The 24,580-nt window shown below is 46.3% G+C and overlaps 3 protein-coding genes across 4 annotated transcripts; 2 read left to right on the top strand and 1 right to left on the bottom strand.

Annotated features, from left to right (window-relative positions):
• Window positions 1-6: 6 nt before the first annotated feature.
• On the bottom strand, window positions 7-8,992 carry atp6v1ab (ATPase H+ transporting V1 subunit Ab). The gene is made up of 15 exons (XM_071544013.1): window positions 8,883-8,992; window positions 5,480-5,580; window positions 4,823-4,951; window positions 4,265-4,479; window positions 4,021-4,158; window positions 3,777-3,928; window positions 3,479-3,641; window positions 3,278-3,386; window positions 2,928-3,050; window positions 2,493-2,607; window positions 2,322-2,385; window positions 2,021-2,224; window positions 1,567-1,661; window positions 1,173-1,344; window positions 7-712 (listed from the first exon to the last, which is right to left on the bottom strand). Exons 2-15 carry the CDS (start codon window positions 5,559-5,561, stop codon window positions 620-622), a joined length of 1,854 nt encoding a protein of 617 aa, XP_071400114.1. The 5' UTR covers window positions 5,562-5,580; window positions 8,883-8,992; the 3' UTR covers window positions 7-619.
• A 982-nt stretch (window positions 8,993-9,974) lies between these two features.
• LOC139665177 (N-alpha-acetyltransferase 50) lies at window positions 9,975-14,396 on the top strand. 2 transcript variants are annotated; one of them, XM_071544171.1, is made up of 5 exons: window positions 9,975-10,148; window positions 11,511-11,644; window positions 12,205-12,324; window positions 12,455-12,521; window positions 12,870-14,396. In XM_071544171.1, the coding sequence occupies exons 1-5, from the start codon at window positions 10,141-10,143 to the stop codon at window positions 13,045-13,047; spliced, it is 507 nt and encodes a 168-aa protein (XP_071400272.1). In that variant the 5' UTR covers window positions 9,975-10,140; the 3' UTR covers window positions 13,048-14,396. The 2 variants fall into 2 exon arrangements, with proteins under 2 accessions (XP_071400272.1, XP_071400265.1); XM_071544164.1 differs by having other exon boundaries at window positions 11,508-11,644.
• Window positions 14,397-14,667: 271 nt separating this feature from the next.
• On the top strand, window positions 14,668-24,082 carry LOC139665192 (basic helix-loop-helix domain-containing protein USF3). The gene is made up of 8 exons (XM_071544181.1): window positions 14,668-14,764; window positions 15,336-15,459; window positions 15,597-15,628; window positions 15,747-15,829; window positions 15,964-16,060; window positions 16,269-18,510; window positions 18,661-21,364; window positions 21,740-24,082. The coding sequence occupies exons 2-8, from the start codon at window positions 15,416-15,418 to the stop codon at window positions 23,558-23,560; spliced, it is 7,023 nt and encodes a 2,340-aa protein (XP_071400282.1). The 5' UTR covers window positions 14,668-14,764; window positions 15,336-15,415; the 3' UTR covers window positions 23,561-24,082.
• Window positions 24,083-24,580: the final 498 nt, after the last annotated feature.

The raw sequence follows: 24,580 nt of genomic DNA, 5'->3' as shown, positions 1-24,580 counted from the left end.
CCCACATTTTAATTCTTTGGGAGTAACATCATGTAAGTATTGGACAGTTGAGCGTCGGAGTCCGGCTCTTACACATTCACACAGCAAATACACAACACTGCACAGCTTGAAACAATCATAAAAACAAAAAGAAAGAACAACAAAGCCTTCACGTCAAAATGCTGGCAATAAATAGACTGATCTTATTAAATTTATCTTCAATACTCTTCTGTACAGATGGTCTATGAATGACAATTACATCAACTGAACAATCCTCTTCAGGAAGACCAAACACGGCTACAGACAGAAATCATGTAAACAGCAAGAAAGAAACGGGGTGAAGAGATCCCTCTTGCATACATACACACACACATACACACACAAACACACACTCAGATCGATGACCATGCAGAGGATCCAGAGTAAGCCTATGTGAGGCAACAAATAATCATGAATACAGTACATCTTTCTCTTTTCCCTCCACATGGAACTGCACAGACACACACACACACATACACACGCTCACAATCAGTCACAAAGGGGCACGGCGGAGCACAGGTTTTGGGAATACAAGGTGGTGGAATGTGATTCTGCAGTGGAGGGGTCAGAGATGAAAAGTGGAAAGGTGAGAGGTGGAGGCCTATTCCTCCAAGGTGCGGAAGGAGTTCTGCATGTCCTCCAACAGCTGGGCGTACTCCGCCTTGATCTTAGCCTCTCCATCCTTCATCGGGTCCTGTTCCAACACAGAAAAAAAAAAATGCAGTTAAACAACATGCATAGCAAACAAGAGGTTCGGTCATAGTACTTGTTTTCATGTGCTTGGAGTACCTGATGGGTGGAGTTTACCGCATCAGGCACAGTTCAAACAGTGTGAGGTAAACTGTCTATTCTTGAGAAGTACACTTAACTGACTTTCAACTACGTTGCTGTGATTGTTTAAACTTTCAGGAACTCAATTTATTGTGGCAAACTCCACCTAAACTGACTCAAACAATACATAAACTTGTATGTAGATACTATCCAGCCAATGCATACAGAGAACTCATAGTGTAAAAAAAAGACACACACATAATACAATATATAGATAAAGACTACAAGATGGAATTTAACTTTTTTTAAATGTAAAATTTAACAAACAGTAACCACAAGAAAGAGGAGACCTGTGGAAACTGTTAAGAGGCACAAACACACACCTTAAACTTCATGGAACTGATCCGGTAGAGGATTTCTCCCATGTGCTCCTTGATCATGGCCCAGGTGATCTTGTTGTCACTCTGAGCCGTGGTCTCCACCGCGTGCCGCGCCATGTCGTAAAAGGCTATCATGTTGGACAGAACGCCCACCGTCTTATAGAAGGGACAGAACCTGAGGAGGTACACAAAAAAAGGCAGTTATGAGCTCTTTTGACTGACTGATCGCGTGACTGACAACTGATTTTTCAAATTTTTTAAACCATTAAGCCTTTTTGAGCAATACCCTCCTTCACATTCACAGAATACCTCACTCTTCACCCCTGGGACTCAGTGACTTCTGGACAGTAAGGAAGTGGGACTAAATAAGTGAGTGAGTAGCTGGGTATAATGTTACCTGTCATAGGGAGTGTAACCGTTTTGCTGCAGGAAGTCGTCTTTGAGCAGCTTAGCCACCTCCAAGGTGATCTTATCCGTTTCTGCCAGCGATGCCTGTGAAAATGACAATCAGGTGCGGGGCTCTCATTACATTACACCATCATTACATCTCCTCTTTCCTTTTTGATCACTGTACTTGATTAATGTGTTAACCACTCTGCTTTTATGTTTTATTACTGTGAAAATAAACCTGAACTAATCGCCTGTCCCTTGTCAAAGCACCTGATCGTGACTATTTCCCTCTATGTGTTGCCAAAGAGTTTATAGCTTTGTCATGAGTGTACATGCCCATTTTAACCCCAGCTCAGGGATGCAGTTCAAATTACACCTATTAAAGATGTAGATGCGAATGTAAGTTACTCATCCAACAATCAAACCAGTGGCAATGAGATGAGGAATCATGTCAAAATTACCTTTCCGACCAGCTGCACAATCTCAGCCAGGTCCTCCTCCTCCTGCAGGATCTCCTTGGCCTTGGTGCGCAGAGGCACAAACTCAGGGAAGTGCTTGTCATAATACTCATCCAGAGCACGAGTGTACTTGCTGTAGCTGATCAGCCAGTTGACGGAGGGGAAGTGCTTCCTCTGAGCCAGCTTCTTATCAAGACCCCAGAACACCTGAGGGAGGAAAGGAAGGGGGTAATGTTAAGAACTAAGCACCCATGACAAACAAAGCAGATCTATTTAATAAGGATGGCACAGTGTGATCATTTACCTGTACAATACCAAGGGTGGCTGAGGTGACAGGGTCAGAGAAGTCACCACCAGGAGGCGACACACTGAGGAGACACAAAGCATTTTAACATCACTTAAATCTGTTTTTCTTATAGTCCATAGACGATAAGTAGAGCACTGCCTCCCTCTAGTGATAGTAAGTTGTACTCACGCTCCCACAATACTGACGCTACCCTCTCTCTCGGGGTTGCCCAGACACTTCACCCTTCCAGCACGCTCATAGAAGGAGGCGAGACGAGCACCAAGGTAGGCAGGATAACCACTGTCTGCAGGCACACACACACACACACACAATGCAAGTTTAACTCAATATACACATCTAACTGGCATTTGTGCGTTCTACTAGTTTATGATCACAAATGAGGTGAGGGGTGAATACTGCATCGTCATACTGGCTTTCCAGATCAAATACAAAAAGGTACTAGCTCCACCTTGTGGGGAATTCAAGCATCAAAAAGAAAAACAAAACAAAAAAAAACAAAAAAACACAGGTGGTGCTGTAGTTTCTTCATTACCAAATTCCTTGCTGTGGGAAGCTTGTATCTGCCTTTAGGTTTTAATAATCTCCAGCAGGGTCCATACTTACCAGCAGGCATCTCAGCCAGACGGCCAGAAATCTCCCTGAGAGCCTCAGCCCAACGGGAGGTGGAGTCGGCCATCATGCTCACATTGTATCCCATGTCTCTGAAGTACTCAGACAGCGTGATCCCTGACAAGACACACAATTCATGTGACCTCATTGACAAGCAATCACAATAAGAGAGCAAATGAGTCATCTTTTAAAATGCTTTCATTGTATGCTTTATCATACTTCATTGTTCTGTGAATGGAAGGAGATGTGATTAGATAACAACTTTGTAAGTGATCAAAGCGTGTGTCCCGGGGCCAGTTAGGTTAATGAGTATTCTGTGAGCCATGTGACTTGTTGACAGATACCTGTGTAGATGGAGGCTTCTCTGGCAGCCACAGGCATGTTGGAGGTGTTGGCCACCAGCGCTGTTCTCTTCATGATGCTCTCAGTCTTCCCATCCACCTCCATGGTCAGCTGTTGGCCAGACACACTCATCGTCAATCATCCCGAACATCAATCAAAGTCACGCTAGTCAGTCACAACACACCATGACTATCGCCACCCACCTCAGGGAAATCTCGCAGTACTTCTGACATCTCGTTTCCACGCTCCCCGCAGCCTACGTAGATGATAACGTCACTGTTGGAGTATTTGGAAAGGGACTGGGAGATGACAGTCTTACCACAGCCGAAGGCTCCTGGGATGGCTGTGGTTCCTCCCTGCACACACCTGCACAGAGAGAAAAGGAGAGAGGCAGAGTGAAGAAAACGTCCAGTATAGGTAAACACAAAGATTAGAAGTGCTACTTGGTACCAGAAATGTCTATGGCAGAAAGAAATCACCAGGGGAGGGTCAGAGACTTACGGGAAGAGTGCGTCCAGTACTCTCTGTCCGGTCAGCAGTGGGTGATTGGCGGGCAGTTTCTCTGTGACGGGGCGCACTTGTCTGACGGGCCACACCTGCACCATGGTGAACTTCTCCTTCACCCCCTCAAACTCCAGCTCCATCACCACATCCTGACACACACAAACACCACACCGTTAACGCAAAGCAACATCTAACAATCAGTTCACAAGCACAGCTGCAGCCGGAGGTGAGAGGAACTCACGGTGACGTCGTAGTTTCCGGGGGGAGCCACATAGGTTACAGTGCCTCTGTTTTTTGGGGGCAGCATGATCTTGTGCTTGATAAGGGAGTTCTCCAACACCATCCCATAGATGTCTCCCCCTGTGATGTGACTGCCGACCTAAGAGTGAGGGAAAGGGGAAGAATAGACATAGATCAGATTAACTGAATGATTTGAGCACTTCAAGGGAAAGCTGGAAAGTCTGGAAACTAACGCAGACACGCACCCGCAGGCTCTTGCTGGGAGAAAACTCCCATTTGAGGTCTCGGTTGAGGGCTCCGATGTTTACACCTCGGGGGATGTAGATGCTTTGTGTGATGTCATTGATGTCCTTTAGGGGGCGCTGGATACCGTCAAAGATGGAGCCCATGATTCCTGGGCCCAGCTCCACGGAGAGAGGTTTCCCTGTACGCAGCACAGGATCTCCCACAGACACACCAGCTGCGCTCGGGCTCAGGAAAATAGCAGTGTATATCTTTACATATGCACCAGATGATGCATATACTGAATGATGTAGGATGTGTGTAAACATGTATCCTAAGGTAAAACAATGCACTAGAGGGAGACAAGTTTAAAAATAAGTAGGTGCACTTGAATATTACAGTATACATATCAGTATGCTTAAAACTAGCTGCATCACTACACAGACAGTGTTGGCATCCATCATAATATGGGTGCTTTTCACTTGAAGGCTTATGAGAAGTAACACAAAATGGCCCAAGATGGGAGCTGTGACATCAAGTGAAGTCAAAGAACAGATGGATGTAGCTTAACAAAAGGATACACGTCTCCTCATAGACCTGGATGGTGGCCATGTCCCCCTCCAACCTGATGATCTCTCCCACTAGCTCGCTGTGTCCCACACGAACCAGCTCGTACATGGCTGCTCCCGCCATGGCTGTGGCTGTCACCACTGGGGGAGAGGGGGAAGAAAAACAAGCCAGGTAAACAACCAGACGAAACACCATTAAACAACACTGCCCCACAAAGCCAGAGAAAAAGTACTCCATCTTTCATCTCCTGTCCCAACGTGAGTGTTGTTGGTACAAAAGTGGACTGTATATTGTTTAGCAGCATCCATGGGTATCATTTTTGGCTATATGAAATCTTAAACCTATTAATGATCAAGAAAGGGTTGGACATAGATAAACAAGCAAAGTAGTAGGAACCCTGTGTTTATTTTGAAGACTCAATGTTCTGCTGTAGGTCTTCAAGAATGAAATGTAGATATCTTGCTGTGTCAAGTTAACAAGTTTAGAACTGGACAATGATTTTTCTGCTCTGGTTAGTGTTTACTACTCAACTAAAAGATACCTAGACAGGCCCAAGCTGCATCAGATTTAAGGCTTGTATCTGGAATCGAATGTGTTATAAATACAAAGTTGAGGAAGAGTGTGACAATGGTGATGGGGTGTGTATGTGTGTGGCGTGCGGTGGTAACCTGGTCCAGAGACTCCATGAACGTATCCAAACTGGCTCTCTCTCTCCTCATCCCGGATCTTGGGCAGCTTGGACATGTCCATCTTCACAGGCTCGGTCTGACTGTAAAAACATGAGAGGAAATTTGTGAGGGAAACAATCAATACATAAATAGAGGCCAGAGGAAAGTTAACAGAAGAGAGAAGGGTGCAGGAGAGGTCACTGGTTTCCCCAATAATTGAATTTGCTGCAGTGGTCAAACCTTCTCATCAATGTTCTTTCAACAACATTACATAACGTTTCCATCTAGGCTATATTTGATTTAGGCTACTGAGAGCTTCATTAATGAGCCATAAAACCACTGTGGCTAAAGTGCATTGATTACTGTTTTTACAGTTAATTTAATCTGAGACCACAAAGAGAGTTACTGTCCTGTCTGAGGATTGGGCCAGTATTGACTGGGCGAGTATGAGCACGCTGAACTGGTATTTTAGGCAATTTGTTTTTTTTTTTTAAATAGGCGTTTTGGCATTTTTGCCTTTATTTGATAGTCCACAATGGAGAGAGAAAGGAAGGAGGAACGCATGGGGATCAATAGTGTCATCTTATCTTAATCACACCATACCGAATTAATTTTATCAATATAAATGTAGGGGGGAAAAAAACATTAATTAAAAATGAAAGACATCAATCCATTTATGAACATCACTTATCAGTATGTGCTGGTACCTTGGTAGTAGCACCCCCTTCAGTTCACTGTAACCATGGAAACCACTAGGAAAATACAGCAACATCACCGCTCACGACTTCACATTTCTCAGCATCATAGAGCCTAAAACTAGGACGCTCCCTCCGTTCTCCCTCCCTCCTCCCCCTTGGTTTATAAACTCCAGGGCCAGTAGGAGAGTCAGTGTGACGCACCAGGCTAACATTAGAGGGGAATCCCACACCAACAGCACTGACTATATATTTCTCTCTCTCCTTCACACATATGCATACATGCTCCTTTTTCATACAGAGACTTAACAATTGTTTCCCACAGGACCATCTGTATATACAGGATTTCAACTCTTTATTTTCCTATCTGTAATAATTCTTATTTCTCTGTCACATATTTATATCACATATCCTCCCTCCACTATCCTACACACTCTGGCTACATGCAGCAGCAGCAGAAACACAATCTGTCATCAGACGTGACGTGAGTCGATCCCCACAGGCAGCCGACTGCAGGTCTGCGCCGACATTAAAGAGCAGCTTTATCCTAGGATATCTGCATCCGCAACAAATCCAGACTATATGCTTGTATTACTTGAATTCAACATCCCTCATCACTCATTCTCTGTCTGAAACTCATATGGATGTGCCCGCACACACACACAGTATATTCTTATGCCCTTTTATTGTCCTTCCCACAGATTTACACATCTTCCTGTTTACGCTAGGCTGCTTATCCCATCTGTGCAGGAATAAAGCAGCTCCATCAATAGGTCTCTGCAGGAACTACAACAAAGACACCTAAAGGGCAGCACACTGTTCCTGAGGCACAGCAGTGAAACACACAGGCCTCTGTTGGTCTAAATTCCCTTACTTACAACTGTTTATTATGATTGCGTTCTACAAACAGTAGACACATTTAAAGCGATGCTTGCCATGACCACTCACAGACAACCACATTAGAGTAATGTTTATCTTAACATAATATTGCAGAATGAGAGTTGCTCTCTGTTCTATTACGGTAATGCATTATGTGTTTTTAAACCCTGTCTGAAAACCATAGCATACTGCCCTTGTGGGTCAATCAAGATTTCAACTGATTTGCAGTGTTATTAACTGACATTGACTCAATATAATCCAACAACTCACCTTCCTAGTGTAGGTCTAATGAACTGTTCTGCCCTTCCCCACCCAACAACAACTGAAATGTTCCTGCAGCTTTGTAAAAGAGCTTCCAAAGAGTAGCATACAGTGGGAAGATAAGATAGCAAAAACAATGATTAGGCCTATTGTTCCCATGATGAGTTTATTTCAGATGACAGACCGCTGTCTAGCTGCTTGATTAATTCTAACCTGCAAAACAAAACAGATTTCTTAAATCTTGCAATAATCCTTCTATTACAGCAACATTGCAGTATTTGTTACAGCCTTCGTTACAGGCTTTTACAATCAAATTCTCAAATCATAATTCTAGACACAACAATTCAACATTTAGCCAGTTAATAATTTCCAGCTACATGAGTTACTGGTGAGCATGCTAGGGAACAATATACTACATGACACTTCATCATATGATCCTGGCACATGACTGGCTGGCCACACTCAATGAGGCTGTTTAAGGAAGTGGAAAACTAGAGTGGGGCAAAACTGGGAAGTTAGAAATATGACTGTGTGTGGAAACATTGGAAATCTTTTCCCCAAGCAACATCTTCCACAGAGACAAAAATGGCCATGGGGCATACTCAAGATCATGTTTCCCCTTCTTTATCCTAATATTGACTGAAGCCGTTATGTTGGCCAAATATTGCAACCAAGTAGGAGTAGAGCAAGGTGGGAAAGGCCTCCTATTGCTATTAAATGTGAAATTCAAAGTGAAAGAAAAGGGAAATAATAAGCCTACCAACATTTCTCAAACTCAGTCCAGACACATGTTAATTTAAATAGATAATGTATACTGCAAGATAAATATTTGCTGGTGCTTGGGACTGAAGACTGAAAAATGCTGGCTTTTGCTTGTCTTGAATGTCTGAGCAAGAGGACATTTAAATCAACACCACTGAGATGCAGGTATTTAGGTTTGGTGTCCATGCAAAAAAACGTTGCCTCCTCAAAAATGTTACATGTAAGTGAGATGGCCATGCACAGCAGCGTCCTAACACACTACTGTTAATTGCAAACTCCTCGAATACAGCTAAGCTATACAAATTCATATACGCAGATAGGTGTGAATGCGAGTGATTTAACGATCACGACATAGGAATTATGTCGCATAAGATGATGAGACTAGGTACATGATGACCACGACTCTCTGTCATCCCTATCCCGAAAATTAAATCCATCTAAATGAATGACATTCTGTTGAAAATGTCTGACGGTTAAGATTACTCGAAATTGTACCTTATAATGACACAGCAAGCATAGTCTACAATGTGAACAGTGAACAGTCCTTCATATGACTTAGCATACATTTTTTCACATAGTTCTAGTTTGATTTGTTTAGTGCAGTAAGAATAACGTTAGCTAGCTCTGCAGATTATTCGGCATTTAAAAAACGACACTGGCAAGCAAGACTGGTCTTGGCCTGGCAGAAAATCGCTGGCTCTGCCATTTTGGCGCAATGGGATAAATTATTTCCCGATCAACACATATTAAAGTGACATTTGGTGTCAGCATTGTGCAATATATTTAGACAAATATAGAAACGTTACCTTCTGGATGTGAACTGGCGGTTTAGTGTCTCGCCTCGAGAGAAATGAGAGGTGCTGCGATGCGTGACAGCAGACAGTGATCAGCTGACTTCATTCACTCGCTGCTCGGTTTTACTGCTGTGCCGCTGCAACCGCCTCCATTTTGGATCCGTCCCTAGCTACAGCAAAGATTTTAGATTAACATGGTGCTCGTCCGCTCTACCACTTTATTCGTCTTCAGCCAGTGGGAGCTCTCCCTGTGTGTGTTAATGTTGCTGGGTGTACTTTACAGTTACATTATCCAAACTAATTAATGTAAAATCGTAACTTTTAGTTTGAATGTTTTTTTTGTTTGTTTGTTTGGTTTTTTTTTACATTTTGTTGTCTATGTCAAGGCAATGCACATTTGACCACTGACCACATTTGATCATATTTGTCCCAAGGAACCCAAAGAGTTGAGAAAAGAATTTCACTGTTAGATATGTGATCATACAGAAGTGTATATTGTAAGGGGGATTGGGAATTAACAGTGGCAAGAGTGAGACCTGTGATCAAAACACGTCTTTATATGGTCTCTCCCAGGCCTAACGTTTTGGGAGTGAAATAACAGAGAAATTTAATTATTTTCTGTTTTTCTGGGGACCTCCTGGAAACCTTTCAAGTACACCTGGAGGCCCCCGGACCGCACTGGTTAACGAAGACAAAAAATGAGCAGCCTAGCCTATCTCTCATATAGTGAATATCTTTGTACTGACGTTTGAGCCAAAATGGAGGCGCAATCATGAATTGTTTTTCTTAATTATTTACTCCATCTAAGCCCCTGTCTTAATTGCATCTATCTTAACTGAACGAAAAATATCTAAGGCTACATTTATTGATCCCTCAAAATGGTCTATGTATGTGGGTTTATGTATGTCAATGAGTTGAATCTTAAGAGTACTATTTTAATTTTATTTTCGTAGTAGTGTATCCAGAAGAAAAGGTACAGCCCAATGTGTCATTTTCCCCAAATAATTTTTTTTAAGGAAATCTGTGTCAAAACGAAAGTAGTTGCAGAATGCATGCAGCGCGTGGGTGCGCATGCGGAGGTCAGGGTTGACAGTCTCCACACAGTCGTGGAAGGAGTGCTGCGGCTAAGCTAACTGCAACCATCGTAACTAGCTACATGTGGAGGGTAAAACGGGAGGTAACCCCGAACTCTTTCAAAATTCCCCCTCTTTGGCCAAAAACAACTCTAAACTTCCATCTCATCGAAACTAAGGAATAACAGTGGTCTACAATGAAAGGGTGAGTATAAGCATTTAGAGACATGATTGAGTAGCTAGCACGAGTAAAGTTTTTCATGTCTCTTTTTTCAACAGGGGGAGGCGGGGAGGAGACGACAAGGCTAGCTAGCTAGCTAAGCTATTTTCATTCTGATGTTGGACAAAAAGCTGCTAACGACAGCACTGTGACTGAAACAATTTTGAGTCGGGCTTGCTCGTCAACTCAAGCTGGTTGCCGGTTCGCTGTTTAGTTAGCGAGCAAGCTAAGCTAACTAGCTATCACTGAGGAGCTGAAGAGCTGGCCAGTTAGCCAAGCCAGTTAACCTACTTTAGTCAAGCTAAATAGCTAAAACTAGGACCTCAGCGAACGTGATTGTTAGCTGTAAGTTGACAACAGCTCAAGTAAGCAGCAGCTTCTTCTAGTTAGCTAGCTAGTTAACCGCTAGCCAAGTTAACAGCTTGCCACCCATCTAACGCTGGTCAGGTGGCAAGGGTCTCATTTGTCGTTACTTCCTACGTCAACTCCAGAGTTACTGCCAGCATGCTCATAGTAATTTGAGCTATCAAAGTAACAGTCTCTAGCTGTCATGCTCGCTCATCGTTTCTTGTAGCAATTTTGGCCACGTTCTTGAAGATCAAATAGCATGACGGCGATAACGTTGAATATGTTAACTTTCATTTTATTATAACGTTAGATGACACAGATGTCTATGGTTGAAATGTCGACTGATGTTGGCAAGTCTGTGTTGCTGTCACTGCTGGTACATCCCGGTGAACAACACACGTGACCAACAGCTGTTGTGTCTGTTTTGCATGTGGAGTCACCCTAAAAATACCACCTTGAACTCCTCCTCAGCCAAGTCAAGTGGAGAGTTGTGTTAGTGTCAAGACGTAAATCTACACACCTCCCCAGAGTATCATGAAATGAATAAAATGCAGGGTATAACTCCTGGTATTAGCAGGTGCAAATTATTACCTCATACTGTAATAAACACTAAGGGGCAGGAGTCACAGAATCATTTGCCTCAGATATTTATGTTGTGGTACATCTGTGTTGTAGGTGGATTTTGTCTGGCACTAGTAATGGTATTTGGCATTTATGGGGCAGCAGTGCAGCTGTCTGTGCATCTGGACTGGCTATAGTTGGTCCAGGTAGTGGGTTTGGAAAAAAGAGCCTATCTTTGAAAACCTTACCTGTGAAGTACATAAGCTAGATCCCAAGTACTCAGCAGTCAGAGTTATCAGGAGGCTGCAGCTTCTTCTTGTGCTTTTTGTTGTTTTACAGTGGTTCATTCATGTATTTTTGAGTCAAATTATCCTGACTGTACATTGCAATAGTATATCGGTTGCCAGCTGTTTGACCGTTTTGCTCTTGTTCCAGTAGCCGGATCGAGCTGGGGGATGTTACGCCCCACAACATTAAGCAGTTGAAACGCCTGAACCAGGTCATCTTCCCTGTCAGCTACAACGACAAGTTCTACAAAGATGTACTGGAAGTGGGAGAGCTTGCAAAGCTAGGTGAGAGACTTCACTCATGTAACTTTTTCATAAACCCAGATCACTTCAAATCTATCCTTAAAAAAAGCATTTAGCAGTTTACTTTTTATAGTGATGGTGAGAGATTAGAGAGAGGGGCAGAACAGGGGAGACACAGAGAATACAATAGCAGGATTCAGTCTGGTGGGGCCACACATGTGGTTCCAGATGTGGGGGACTTAACCACTTTGCTGTCTCTGGGTAAAAAGTATCCTTTTTTTAAACCCACATGTTTTCTACATGAGGTAGGACATTCCATCAAGCACATAGCCTTCCAGATATTGTTGGCATATCATGTCATCTAAGTAGATGTGAGGTCATGTCTGTACTCTTAAAAACTTCCACTTTGTTCAGTATCTAATGTTAAAATCACTCCTAGTGCCAGCCTAATCACAGACATAATCTAATCAGACTGGTCAAAGCAAATGTTCTATTTCACTGCACTCTCCAATCTAGCACTAGGTTTTAAGTAAGGACATAGGAAATTATGGATTCCCTGTCTGTTGTTGATGTTTCTGTGTTTCCTCTACTTTGTTTTGTAGCATACTTCAATGACATTGCAGTGGGGGCTGTGTGCTGCAGAGTGGACCACTCCCAGAACCAGAAGAGACTGTACATCATGACACTTGGCTGTCTAGCACCCTACCGTAGACTAGGAATCGGTATGCAACTCTGCATTTGTAGTTTGTGAATTTGTTGTGCATTTGACTAAACGTACCCAACACACTGTAGTGCACATTATGATGTTATGTTGGTTTTTGTATTCAAAACTTTGCCTCTGTCTCTTTCTAGGTACAAAGATGCTGAATCATGTGCTAAACATCTGTGAGAAGGATGGCACTTTTGACAACATTTATCTGTGAGTGTCTAATCCTGTAATGGCAGAGAGTATATGTGATGGATGTCCAAAATAAAAATAGAAATAAAATCCAGTGGACTTAAAAATTGGGCGAGGAGAGCCTAAAATTCGTGTGGGAATATGAAAAGACAGCAAGGAAGCTTGCGGACCACAGAAATCATATTGGACATCTTAATACCTGGATGACTGAAATGAATCTACACAGATATATGTGATGGAGATTTGGTTGATTTGTATGGAGTTAACGTACAAGTCAGTTCAACCAGTGATAGCCAGTGTTAACAGTGACTTTTTACCAATTCTAACTGTGCTATCACTAACTAGATTTCTTTTTTCTCTTCCCCACAGTCACGTGCAGATCAGCAATGAGTCGGCCATTGACTTTTACCAGAAGTTTGGCTTTGAGATCATTGAAACAAAAAAGAATTACTACAAGAGGATAGAGCCTGCAGATGCCCATGTGCTGCAGAAGAGTCTGCGCAGCCCATGTGCACCCCCCACTGGAGAGCTTCAGAAGGCAGAGTAGGGGCACGGCTTTTGGAAAGAGCACAGCTGTGCCCGCCTCCACAGAAACAGAACTGTGACAAATGCCCCAGGGTCGACACATTCAACACTTTCTTCAAAGGACGTTAAAAAGAGAAAACAAATTTAAAGTACAAAAATGGCTGCATTTATTTTGCAAAGGGGTCCCCTTAATTTTGCATCTTTTATTGCCCCCTTTCCTCATTTAGATAATTGAAAATGACAAAAAGCTCAGAATCCAAAAGTGCTCCTATTGACAAAGCTGCCAACTTCAGACAGTTTTAAGACTCGGTGGAGGGGGAGGGGGGTGGTGTTTGCAAATCATACTGTTTGTGTTTGAGTTGTTTTTATGTGGTTATAAAGCTAATGGGGACATATCCTTACTGTTTGAGCGAAAGAAAACAGTTGATTTGAAGCGGGAAAGTCTTTGAAAGACCATCATTGACACACAAAGTCCCAGCTGGTAACTTTGGAGTGATGCTTCGAGTTGTCATAGTGACATGTGGAACGCTCACGACTCCATTCCCTCACCACCTGAACCCTGGGACCTATGGGAAGAGTTTGACCAGTCTGTTGGTATGTCATGTCCAGAGGGGAAGAGCAGAAATGTGCCCCCTCAGTATGGGCTTAAAGAAGGTTGAACGGTTTCAAGGTGGTGGGAAGAGATGGTCACTGCTCACAATTTTCTGAACAATTTTGTTTTTCAGCCTGTTAATTTAATTCCCCTTCAACTGTTTCTGTTTTTTTACATTGAGATGGCGAATGGTTCAGAGGTTCTCCTGGGTTTGCTGCAAAGGCAGAAAAGAAGAAATCACTATATCAGATGAGTAGGAATGAGAGAACCCAACAAAATAACATTGTAGAGAATTTTGATGTGTTTTTGAGAAGGGCACACCACAATGTCCAGCGAGTGAACTCTGAATAATACAGGTTGGCAGGTTGGAATCAGATTTGGACATTGTTTTCAGCAATTTAATGATTGTGTGCATCTGAATTTGCATTATTGGCAGTTCTTTAGAGGGTGTGTCTGTCTCTAAACACAAAGATGTATCTTGTTTAATTTGGCACCTTATGTGACCACCTAGTAGAAATCCAAACTTCCTGCCTCAGCCAGCTTCTGTCGTTACCTAGACCTTTACTAGATTTTGAAGCTTGCCTGATAGCCTGGAAGTTTGTTTAGTATGGTCTCTCAAACAGTACTCTACCCAGGGGAAGCTCTGACCCTCTGCATGCTAGGAGAGTTGTGTCCTCTCCACTGTAGTATAAGCATGTTTTTCCTTTCTTTGAAGAATTTTATCTTTTCTGGAGCTCTATATTGTAAGACTTTTTAACCTCTAAATAAAGGAATTACTATTTGCATTAATTGGTATTTTTTGTTTCATTCTATTTCATGTCTATGCTGGGGTGTTGTAGGAATTGTTGACAAACACTAATGCTTGATATCTATACAAAAATTTTGGTTGCAGGAAAGGATGTGCAGAGATGTGTAGGTACATACAATGCAAATCCATTCCTGAATGCCTTAACACATGTTGATTGGCTCATACTTCCAACATCTGAAATGCTATTGGTTGTCACCACCACCAGAGCAGTCCCCTTTCCGCTCTGGGTTAGATTGTAACTAGATTGTTTTGAGATGAGTTGAGTTGAATGCCTTAGCAGCTAGCTCCCAAACTCAAAGTTCTCGCAGGGACAAGGTCTCTAAAATGTTGAGGCTACAGGTACGTGGGGACATGCGTCCTTTACTAGCGTTTAGCACCAGAGACGCGAAGGGATCAGCCGTTGCTTTGTTTTGATAATCATGTCGGTAACGTGAAGCTAAGCTAGCGCTAGCTAAAAGAATGCTAGCTAGCTAGGTAATTGCCTAGGTTGCTTGTTTCAAGCTAGTGAAGTAACGGGATAACTATCGTAACATCGTCTATTTTCAGCATTTGTCACAACTTAAGTCATAACCCGTAACTGTCTGTGCGATCCTTTAATCACACGGCTATAATGGTGTAATATGCCGTAGCAGGTTAATGAGTTTAGGTTAGCTGTCTAGCTAGGTTAATCTGCCTCAGTTTGTTAGCTGTTAACTGTTAGTACTTTGGAGCTCAACGTAACCTAGCAAGGGTACTATTTTCCTGACTCTCTTGTTGTTTGTGCCACTGTATTAAATTGTATGACAGCCAACTGACTAAATTACAACACACTGAATATAACTGTATTCCCTTGGCGGTGCACTGTTTTCCGATGTCATCATGTACGTTTATAATTCATATTTTATCTCGATGCTTTATCTTTTGATTGCAGGACGGGCAGAGAAGGGATTTGAGGTCCAGCTGGTGAATGTGGTGACTGGTTCCTATCATACAGGCAACTGTTAGGGCAGGATGCCAGAGATGACCGAAACTCAGACCCCTGGTCGTAAACCTAAGTAAGGATGTCTGGCATCATACATCTATCTACTGGTTATCATGTTTGAACCAAGATATCATTGCAAGCATTTAGATGCATATCTGCATAGTCACGGTTGAAAAGCATACCAATAATGATTACATTTTTCTTTTGCAGAAAAAAGAAAAACAAAGAATCTCACAATGCAGGTGAAATAATGTCGCTTGTTATCCTTCATCTGTGCAAACCTTGCTGTTTAATGAGCATTGGATTACTGTTGGAGTAATTTTGTCCAAGCATAAACGTTTTATATCTGCTTTTATTTAGTTGAGAGACACAGAAAAGAGAAGATCAATGCTGGGATTAACCGCATTGGTAATCTTTTGCCATGTTCCCAGGCACTGAAACAGGTAAGAAACAAGCTCTCATACTGTCTTTCCTTGTCATCCTCTGGTTATGGTCAAATTATTGTCTATATACATTTTAAGCAACTAAGTTAGCTGTTTTGTGGCATCATTTAATATCAATTTTTATCCCTTTGTAGAGTAAGAACATGATCTTGGACCAGGCTTTTCGCTACATCACTGACCTGAAGAAACAAAATGATACAATGCTTCTGGAAGGAGGGGATAAAGTACAAGGTGAAGTTTAACAATTTGTACACCTATTTGTCATCTAACCCTGCTTGTGGATATTGTGTAGCATGCTGTCTTTGTTGTAGCACATGCTTGAAGCTTTCCACAGTTTCATTATACTTTAATTTGAAAAGTGTGATGAAAGTGTGATTAGGCCTATATGTGTGCTTGATTTTGCACTCTACTGATGGTAACTGCATTGGTCTCTATGCAGCCGAGGAGATCCGCCGACTGCGGCGTCAACTGGAAGAGCTGAGGAAGGAGAGTGCTCACTACATTGAGCTCCTCAAAGCCCACGACATCAACTTCCTAGAAGACCCCACCATCCACTGGAAGGGCAAACAGCGCTGTGCCAAGGTGGCCAAGGTGACACCCACTCACCAACTCCCAAAGGGGATAATCGTCTACTCCAATGGGAATGTGATGTGCCCTGCAGGGAAGGAGACTGGCCTGGGGAAACAGCCTTCCGAAACTTTAATTGTTCAGCCATCTCCTGAGGTCAATGCCAGGGTGAGGGTGAATGGAGCCCTGGTGCAGGTTAACACCTCTTCCTCTGCCCCTTCGCTTCTTCCAGGGGCAGCCGTTGCCCCCACCCAGTCTACGCCAGGCCTGAGAGTGGTAGAGCAGTGTGTGGTCGAAACACCCGCTGCAGCCCCCACTCTGCCACCTTCTGTGTCCTACATCACCCTCCAGATTCCCGCTGGCACCACCGCCCTGCCCCAGCAATCTCAGCCTGCCACCCCAGCCCAAAGCCTGACTATAGCAGCCAGTCCAGCCTCACAGCTCCCCACACAAAGCCCTTCTCAGCCTGTCCCCAGCCTCACCACCCTCCCCCAGACTGTAACCACACCCAGGGCAGTAGTCTCAGAAGTTTGCTCTCTGATCACACAGGACACCGCCATCAGGACTGTGAGCTACACTACTATCCCCAACAGTCCAGCACTTCTTAGACCTGGGGCAGCAGGCAGCACACAAACTACCTGGACAACACTGCAGTTGGCAGGGAACACAGTGCAGCCTGTCTGCCAGAGTCTCCCCACCGCAGAGGCCAGCAACACCAGCCAGGCTGTCCAGCAGTTGACTGTGTGCCCCATGGGCAACAAACCCTCTGTTCAGCCCATTCAAATACAGATGCAACCTCAGGTACCTGTACAACAGGCACCCATTACAGCCCACATTCAAGCGCAGCCCATGCAGAGGCCTCCTCAGCTACGGCCAGCCATCCTCACCCAGGCACAGCCCCAGCCTGTCCTAGCCCCCCAACCCCAGTGTGCTGTTCTCCCCCAGTCAGCCATAGTGCCCCAGCCAGCTGTAGTGGCCCATCCTGCCGTGGTGTCGCAGCCCCAGCCTGCTGTACTACAGCCAGCATCAATGGTTCCCCATCCTCCGACAGCCATCATCCCTCAGCCCCAGCCCCTTCCACAGCCAGCCCTGGTGCCCCAGCCACAGGCCACTGTGCTGCCCCTGCTCCAGACCATGCAGGTACTACAGGTCAGCCCAACCGGAGCAACAGCCTCTGGGGTAACGGCTCCACAGAACACTAACAACCCAAGCGTGGTCATCCTGCAACAGGCCAATGCCTGCCCTGCCCAATCTGTGGTAAGGGAGGAGCTAACCAATCAGACGCCTTGCCAGCATATTGTAATCATACAAGCGCCCAATCAGACTGCACCTGCCCCTCAGAATCCTCAGGTTGGCATGGTGCCTGCTGCTGTGCCCACTGCAGTGCCTGCTATGCCCACTCCAATTGCCACAACCAGCTGTACAACCTCTACTGCTTGCTTGCAGACTGTTGGTGGAAAGCAGCTGGTTCACATTCTACCACGTCCCATTCAGCACCAACTAAACCAGCCCCTACAGGTCACCCAGGCTTCCTCTGCCCAGCCAGTTCCCCCAACCCCACAGACCATCACTGTGAATGGCCAGGTGTTTGCCCTACAGCCAATGAAGTCGGACAAAGCTGGCTCGCAGGGTGGCCAGAGCACGCTCCAGCTGGTCCAGCCCACCACCACTGAGGAACCAACCACCAATGTGGCCCTCAACAGTCTGGGGGCCCTCAGCAGCCTCAACCAGAGCATCTCTCAGGGCCTTCCACTCACCATTTCTAGCCAGAACAACGTTCAGCTTCCTGCTGCTCCATCATCAGTGGTCCAGCAGCAGCAGCAGCAGCCTCCTGCTCCTGTCAGTGTCCCTGGAGCCACGCTCACTCTCCCTGTCCGGCAGCTACAGGTCCCTTGTGTGAATCCAGTCAAAGCAGGGCCGGTGGTTAATCCCCCTAAGGCCTCAGGGAGGAGGCCTCGCATAGCTTTGTTTACTAAAAGGACAGTTAAAAGGACCAAGCCAGCCAAGAAGAAAGAGCTCAAACAGGCACAGCCTGCTGTCACCATCGCAGCCAAGCCAGCGGCTGCTGCAGGAGAAAGCCAGACAGTTGAAGTGACGGTATGCCAAGTTGTACCGTTTTCGGGTGTAAAAGTCACTGACACTCCCACAGTTAGTATCACAGCTGTTACAACTACAGATTGTAGTGAAGTCTCCACACAGAGCAAAACTATAGGAAATATTGTCACTTCTACACAAAGCCCACTGAAAATGGTCACCATGTGTAGTTCATCTAGTGAGCCAACTGTATCTAGTCAGTCCCTCCCACAGAGCACAACATCTGTCAATAGCACAGCCAGTGTCTCTCAGAGTACATCTACAGCTAGAGTCAGTGCAGCACAGAGTGAAGTTATATTCAGTCGTGCTAACACCAGTGGTATGGTAACTGCAGTCACAACTGTCAGTGTCACAGCAGTCAAGCCGTCAGTTAGTGCAGCTGTGGCCATTGAGAGTAAACCGGCCTCAGATTTGACTGGCAACAAGTCAACTGTAACCAAACTCACAGTTCCACAGGGGAAACCACCAGTCACCACTACAGCAGCTAGCACAACACAAACGAGATCAGCTGCCACTACTGCCAGTTCTAGACAGAGCAGATCTGTGGTCAGTGGTGCAGGTGCCGCTCAGAGTCAGTACACCTCCATCAGTGTGTCTACTGTTGCGAGTCACCCTCCAGTCTGCACCAGCAGTATCACAGAGAGTGCACCAGTGATTTCAATCCAGGCTAACCAACTGACTTCAGTGTGTCATTCCCAGACATCCAGCTCCCAAAATCATCAGCCTTGTGCTAAGCTTGAGTCACAGCCCACCACCTCCCTCTCTGTGTCAACCACTGCACCACTCTCATCAGCTGCCCCAACATTTTCCACAGCCTCTGTTACAGCCTCTATAAGTTCGGAGTTCAGGAAAAGGGTCGCTGTCAGTAAAGCCTTGACACAGCAGCCTGACCTGAGCATGTCCAACCCCTCTCCCTCACATCCTGCTGAAGTCAAACCGCCCCAGGGTCCTGGAAGGGACAGGGAGGCTCAGAAAGGGGGACGCCCCACAGCAGCAACAGAGAAAGAGGGCTTAGTGGCTGCTGCTACTGCTGACACACCCTCTAGAAAGGACTTTGCCATACCACAGCAGGTATACACTAACCTAGATCATGAAACTATGGAGCATCCTATGACATCTAGCAGACAGACGGATTCTCCCATGTCTGCAGGGGCTGGGGGTGGAAGAGGGTTCTCTGTGGCCTCCATGCTTCCCCAGGGCCACAGCATCAGTGCCTCATCTGGCTCCTTTGGAACATGTATATTCACTACTGAGCAGGCAGAGATGCTTGCCTTGGCCATGCTAGAGCAGGACAGCCCTGGGAGGAGGAATGGAAGCTGCCTTGGGGAGAACACTACATCAAACTCTACCACAGCTGCATGGGAGCCCCCCAAGACCCCTCCAGCTTCTACGAGCAAAGAAAGAGGCTCGGCTGGACACCAGGCAAAGGTAACTAAACCCATGGATACAGCAGTGGTTAAACCCCACACCCAGGTGTCTGTCAGAGGACAGGTTGGGGAAGGGTCTGTCAGTGGGCCCATAGCAACCAGACATCCACAAAACATCTCATACTCCCAGTCTCAGTCTCTCCCCCAGGTCCAGTCTCAGAGCCAGACCCAGAGTGGTACTGTGGCTAGCCTCAGTGTCAACAACCTGATCAGGCCCAGCTCCAGCCAGCAGCCCTACCCTGGCTCCCCCAGTCTGGCTGGCCAACAGGGCTCAGTCCCATCACCTGTAGGGACCTCAGCCCACATATCCCAACCCTCAAACAACACTCTCCCACCCTGCTCAGGTTCAGCCCAGCTGAATGAGTACACTCCCCTCAAGAGTGCCCTAATGAGGGCTCAGGCTGGGGTCGGTGTGGCTGAGCGGCATGTTAAGAACATCTCCAAGCGCCAGGCACAGGAGGAGGCGATGCTGCCTACTAGTAAACGGCCCAAGCCTTGCCCTCCGTCGGCCTCCACTGTGGGCCGTATGGAGGTGAAACCACCAGACCACAGCCAGATGATGGTGGGCCAGCTGCCCCCCAGCTCCTCAGCCGTCATGACCAGGATCAACCCTGAAAGCGGCGGCCCCCTCTTCTCCACAAACTCCTTCATGAACACAGTCCTCCGGCCCACTGATGGCCACTGCCCTCCTCAAGGACCCCCTGAGCAGAACCAGCCAGGGGTGCTCCACCTGCCCCAGGGCCACCCCCAGCATGCTGCACCCCAGCCTGGCCAGCACCTGGGCGGGAACCCTTACATGAAGCAACAGCAGCAACAACAAGAGCAGCAGAGGCACCATCTGTACCAGCTGCAACACCACCTGACACAGCCTGACCCTGCGCAGCTCCACTCCCTCCACCAGAGGGCACTGCAGCAGCAGCAGCAGCAGCAGGACCAGCAGCATGTACAGAAGAAGAGGGGGCTGGTTAGAGGAAGTCAGACTGGTTCACCTGCTGGCCTGCAACAGAAACAGCATCACCTGGAAAAGTCTGGAGTTCAGCAGCAACAGCAGCAGCAGCACCCACATCAACAACAACAGACACAACATCAACAACATGCACAGCAGCAGTCCCAACAGCATCCACAACAGCAGCCACAACAGTCCCACCAACAATCACAACAGCATCAACAGCAGAACCAACACCAACAGGCTCATCCGCAGCAGCACCAACAGCAGACACAACTTCAACAGCAGCCGCAGACACAGCATCAACAACATCAACAACAGCAGCAACAGCAGTTACAGCAGCAACAGAGCTCCCACTCCAGACACCAGCAGCACCTACAGCAGCAGATCCAGCAACAACAGCAACAGCACTTTCGACACCAGGACAAGAGCTGTGAGGCCCAGGCAGCAGGACCCAGAGCCCACCATGGCAGCCACCTGGCCCAGCAAGAGCACCTCAAGGTTGGTAGAGTCATATGGCTGAGAGTGTGAGTTAATAGGAATCAAAATGAAGTGTAGTGCCTCCTGTGGTGCCAAGATTGCTTGACTACTGGCTTTGTTGCTGTTTATTTAGTCTAGTCTTGTTTATTTATATAGCCCTTTATCACAGTCAAGTCTCAAAGGGCTTTACATACCATCATGTACCATACTACATCATACATATACACACTGCATGTATATACACATGTATATACAATTTAATTGGTGTAACATTCTTATCACCAAGTCCTACCTGTCAAATCTGAATATATTACACATTGTTTTTTTGAACAGAAAAGATAAGATTGGGGTTTTAACTTGGAAATAAAATTCTTATTCTCTTTTGTCTTCCCTCAGTCTGGTCAGGACCATAATGCCATGCAGAGGTTGATGAGCTCTAGGACCCTGGAGCAGCAGCTCATCTCCCAGCCCAGTAACCCTGTGTCCCGGCCCTCTGACCTGGCCTGTGCTCCGTCACGCCAGGAACGCCACCGTGTTTCCAACTACTCTGCTGAGGCGCTCATTGGTAAAAGCTCCACTAGTGGTGAACAGCAGCAACGCATGGGGCTTCATCTTCAGTCTGGCCGTGGTGCCACACAGGAGCAGCCGGACCTCCGGGGCTATCTGGACACGTCCCGAGGGAAGGCCAACATCGGACACAACCCCCAGAACCGCCTGCCCCAAGACCATCCGGGGTCTACTGACGTTCAGCGGGTCTCGGAGTGCCCCCCATTCAAGACCATGGGTGGAGGAGGAGGAGGGCATCAACTCGGTGGCTTTGAGGCTCAGGTGTCTCGTGGGGGAGACATGGCCCCCAAGTCGGTGCCTCCCTCTCAGAGAGGGCCTCAGGGGCAGCAGCAGGGGGGGTTCAGGATGGGTGTAGGCCCTCCAGCAGATGGCAGGACACGTGGCAGCTACAGTGGAGCTCACCCTGGGTCTCAGGGAGTGCAGATAGGAGCAGGGCTGCCCCGAGAGCAGGAAGGCTGTCACCAGAGCTTCATGCAGAGTCTCCTTTCCCCCCACCTGCCTGACCAGAGCAACCACCAGCGGGCAGTGCAGTGCTGTCCCCCAGTTAGTATGGAGTACAGCTGTGTGCCTGGAAGCTCTTCTGGAGACATGCAGGCCAAGGCCTCCAGCCCCAGCGTGCCCCAGACACAGAAGGCCCCTTCCATGCGGCTCGGGGAGGGCAACAAGGGCCATATTCCCCAGGTCAGCGGTAACATGCATGGAGGCCCAGGCGTGCGAGCAGGTCTCCCGCACCCTCCAACCCCACACAGCAGCTCTGAGCCAGGCCGTTCCTCTGCCCCCTCCAGACCACCCACTGCTGTTAGCCAGCGCTCTCGCCACATCGCCCAGGATAACCAGCCGGCCAAGCTGAGGCCCGGTGACCGGCCCCGATCAGGTGCCCTGAGACCAAGCAACCCCTTTGAGCCCGAGGGACACCTGCCTCTGCCCTCTGGAGGAGGGGTGCTGCTCAGCAGACCACAATCTGGAGGAGAGGCACGTCGTAGCAGTATTGTTCGCTTTATGGCAGACAGTGCTCAGGTTGCCAGTGACAACAACCTGGTGCCTGACCAACATCTAGCCCAGAACTTTGGTTTCCCTCCCTTCATTGCTGAGGGAGGGATGAACCCTCCACCTCCCATCAATGCTAACTCCACATTCATCCCTCCAGTCAGCCAGCCCAACGCTTCTCGTACCCCTGCCCTTCTGCCTGTGGAGCCCCAGAACACCTTACCCTCCTTCTATCCTTCCTATTCTCCAGCCGCCCACCCCAGCCTTCCCAGTGAAATCCCCCTCCAATACTTTTCCAACCAGATGTTCACCAGCCCCAGTGCTGAAAAGGGCAGCGCCGCTCCACTCAACAATCGCTTCGGCTCCATCCTTTCCCCACCTCGCCCTGTGGGTTTTGGCCAGACCGGCTTCCCCTTGCTCCCAGATATGCCTCCTATGCCCATTGCCAACTCATCTGGCATCACCCCACACCTATCCAACTTTAGCCTCACCTCTCTGTTCCCCGAGATTGCCACAGCTATGCCTACTGATGGCTCAGCCATGCCTATGTCTCCCCTGCTGTCGCTCTCCAACACCTCATCTGCTGACTCTGGCAAGCAGCCCAACCGGCCTGCTCACAACATTAGCCACATCCTGGGCCATGATGGCAGCTCTGCTGTGTGATAAAAGGCCCTGCTGCATTTTGAATGCCACAGTGAAGAGGCGTTCTAGAGTGGCTCAAGTTAAATTTCTGTTTGAGACTTTTTTTGGTTGTTATAATGTGCGGCAAGTTCAGAGAAGCACCTGATTTCCAGTTTCTGAAAACCAGACTAGAAATTATGTGATTGAAGACTAGAGCTGGTGGTGTTTTTCATGGTTTACATGTTCATGCATACACAATAAGGTCTATTTTTTCCTTTGGCATATGATGTCTTAGTTATAATTTGTAATATTTCAGAAATCTTTTTATTTAGGAGACCAGGAAATGCAGTCCTTGAAAGCCCTTTGTTTGATACGCTGGTCAGACTGACTGTCTTGTAGTAAAACAAAATCACATTTAGGTTCTTACTTTAACCTCAAAGAGAGGGTCATTAAGAAAACTTCTGCACAGTACCCACAAAATGTAATTTACTAACTTATATCAGGTTGTACTGTACAGAATCCATTTTTTCAAGAGCTATTTTGTAAATACCAATGTTTCATATGAGAATTGTTAGAATATGTATGTATTTGTAAATACAAAGTTGATTAATAAAGTTTATAAGGAGACCTTTGTATTTGCTGTCAACTGGGGTGTGTGTGTGTGGTACTACACTCATGATCCACTAGGTGGCACTTGAATTCTGGGGCAACATCACTAACATTTCTGCTTTCTCCAGCTCTCTGAGGGTTGTGCCAGGATCCAATGAAAAAGATATACATATAAAAAGTGTACATTATAAATGAGAGTGGTGTGTCCAAAACAACCTGAAAAAAAAATGAAATTCACATCCCTGTCTTTATTCCAACTGGAGTGGAAGTTGAACTACAGTACTGCAATCTATGGAAACTATGTTTGGTCTTACTGTAACAAATGGGGAAAGGGATACTTGACTTGCACCTATAGCACAATTACTGCATGTGTAACCTAAATCATAATGTTGCACATGTTTAATAATAACTACAGAATATGTGCAGACTATGTAGCTACCGCACTGTAATTGT

This window comes from Centroberyx affinis, unplaced genomic scaffold (assembly GCF_046629955.1).
Source record: "Centroberyx affinis isolate AG114_WGS23_722 - 3 ecotype Tasmania unplaced genomic scaffold, CSIRO-AGI_Caff_v1 ptg000243l_1, whole genome shotgun sequence".
NCBI classification, from domain to species: Eukaryota; Metazoa; Chordata; class Actinopteri; order Beryciformes; family Berycidae; genus Centroberyx; species Centroberyx affinis.
Note: the sequence above shows the minus strand (reverse complement) of the source record. Positions and strands in the feature narration are given on the sequence as shown.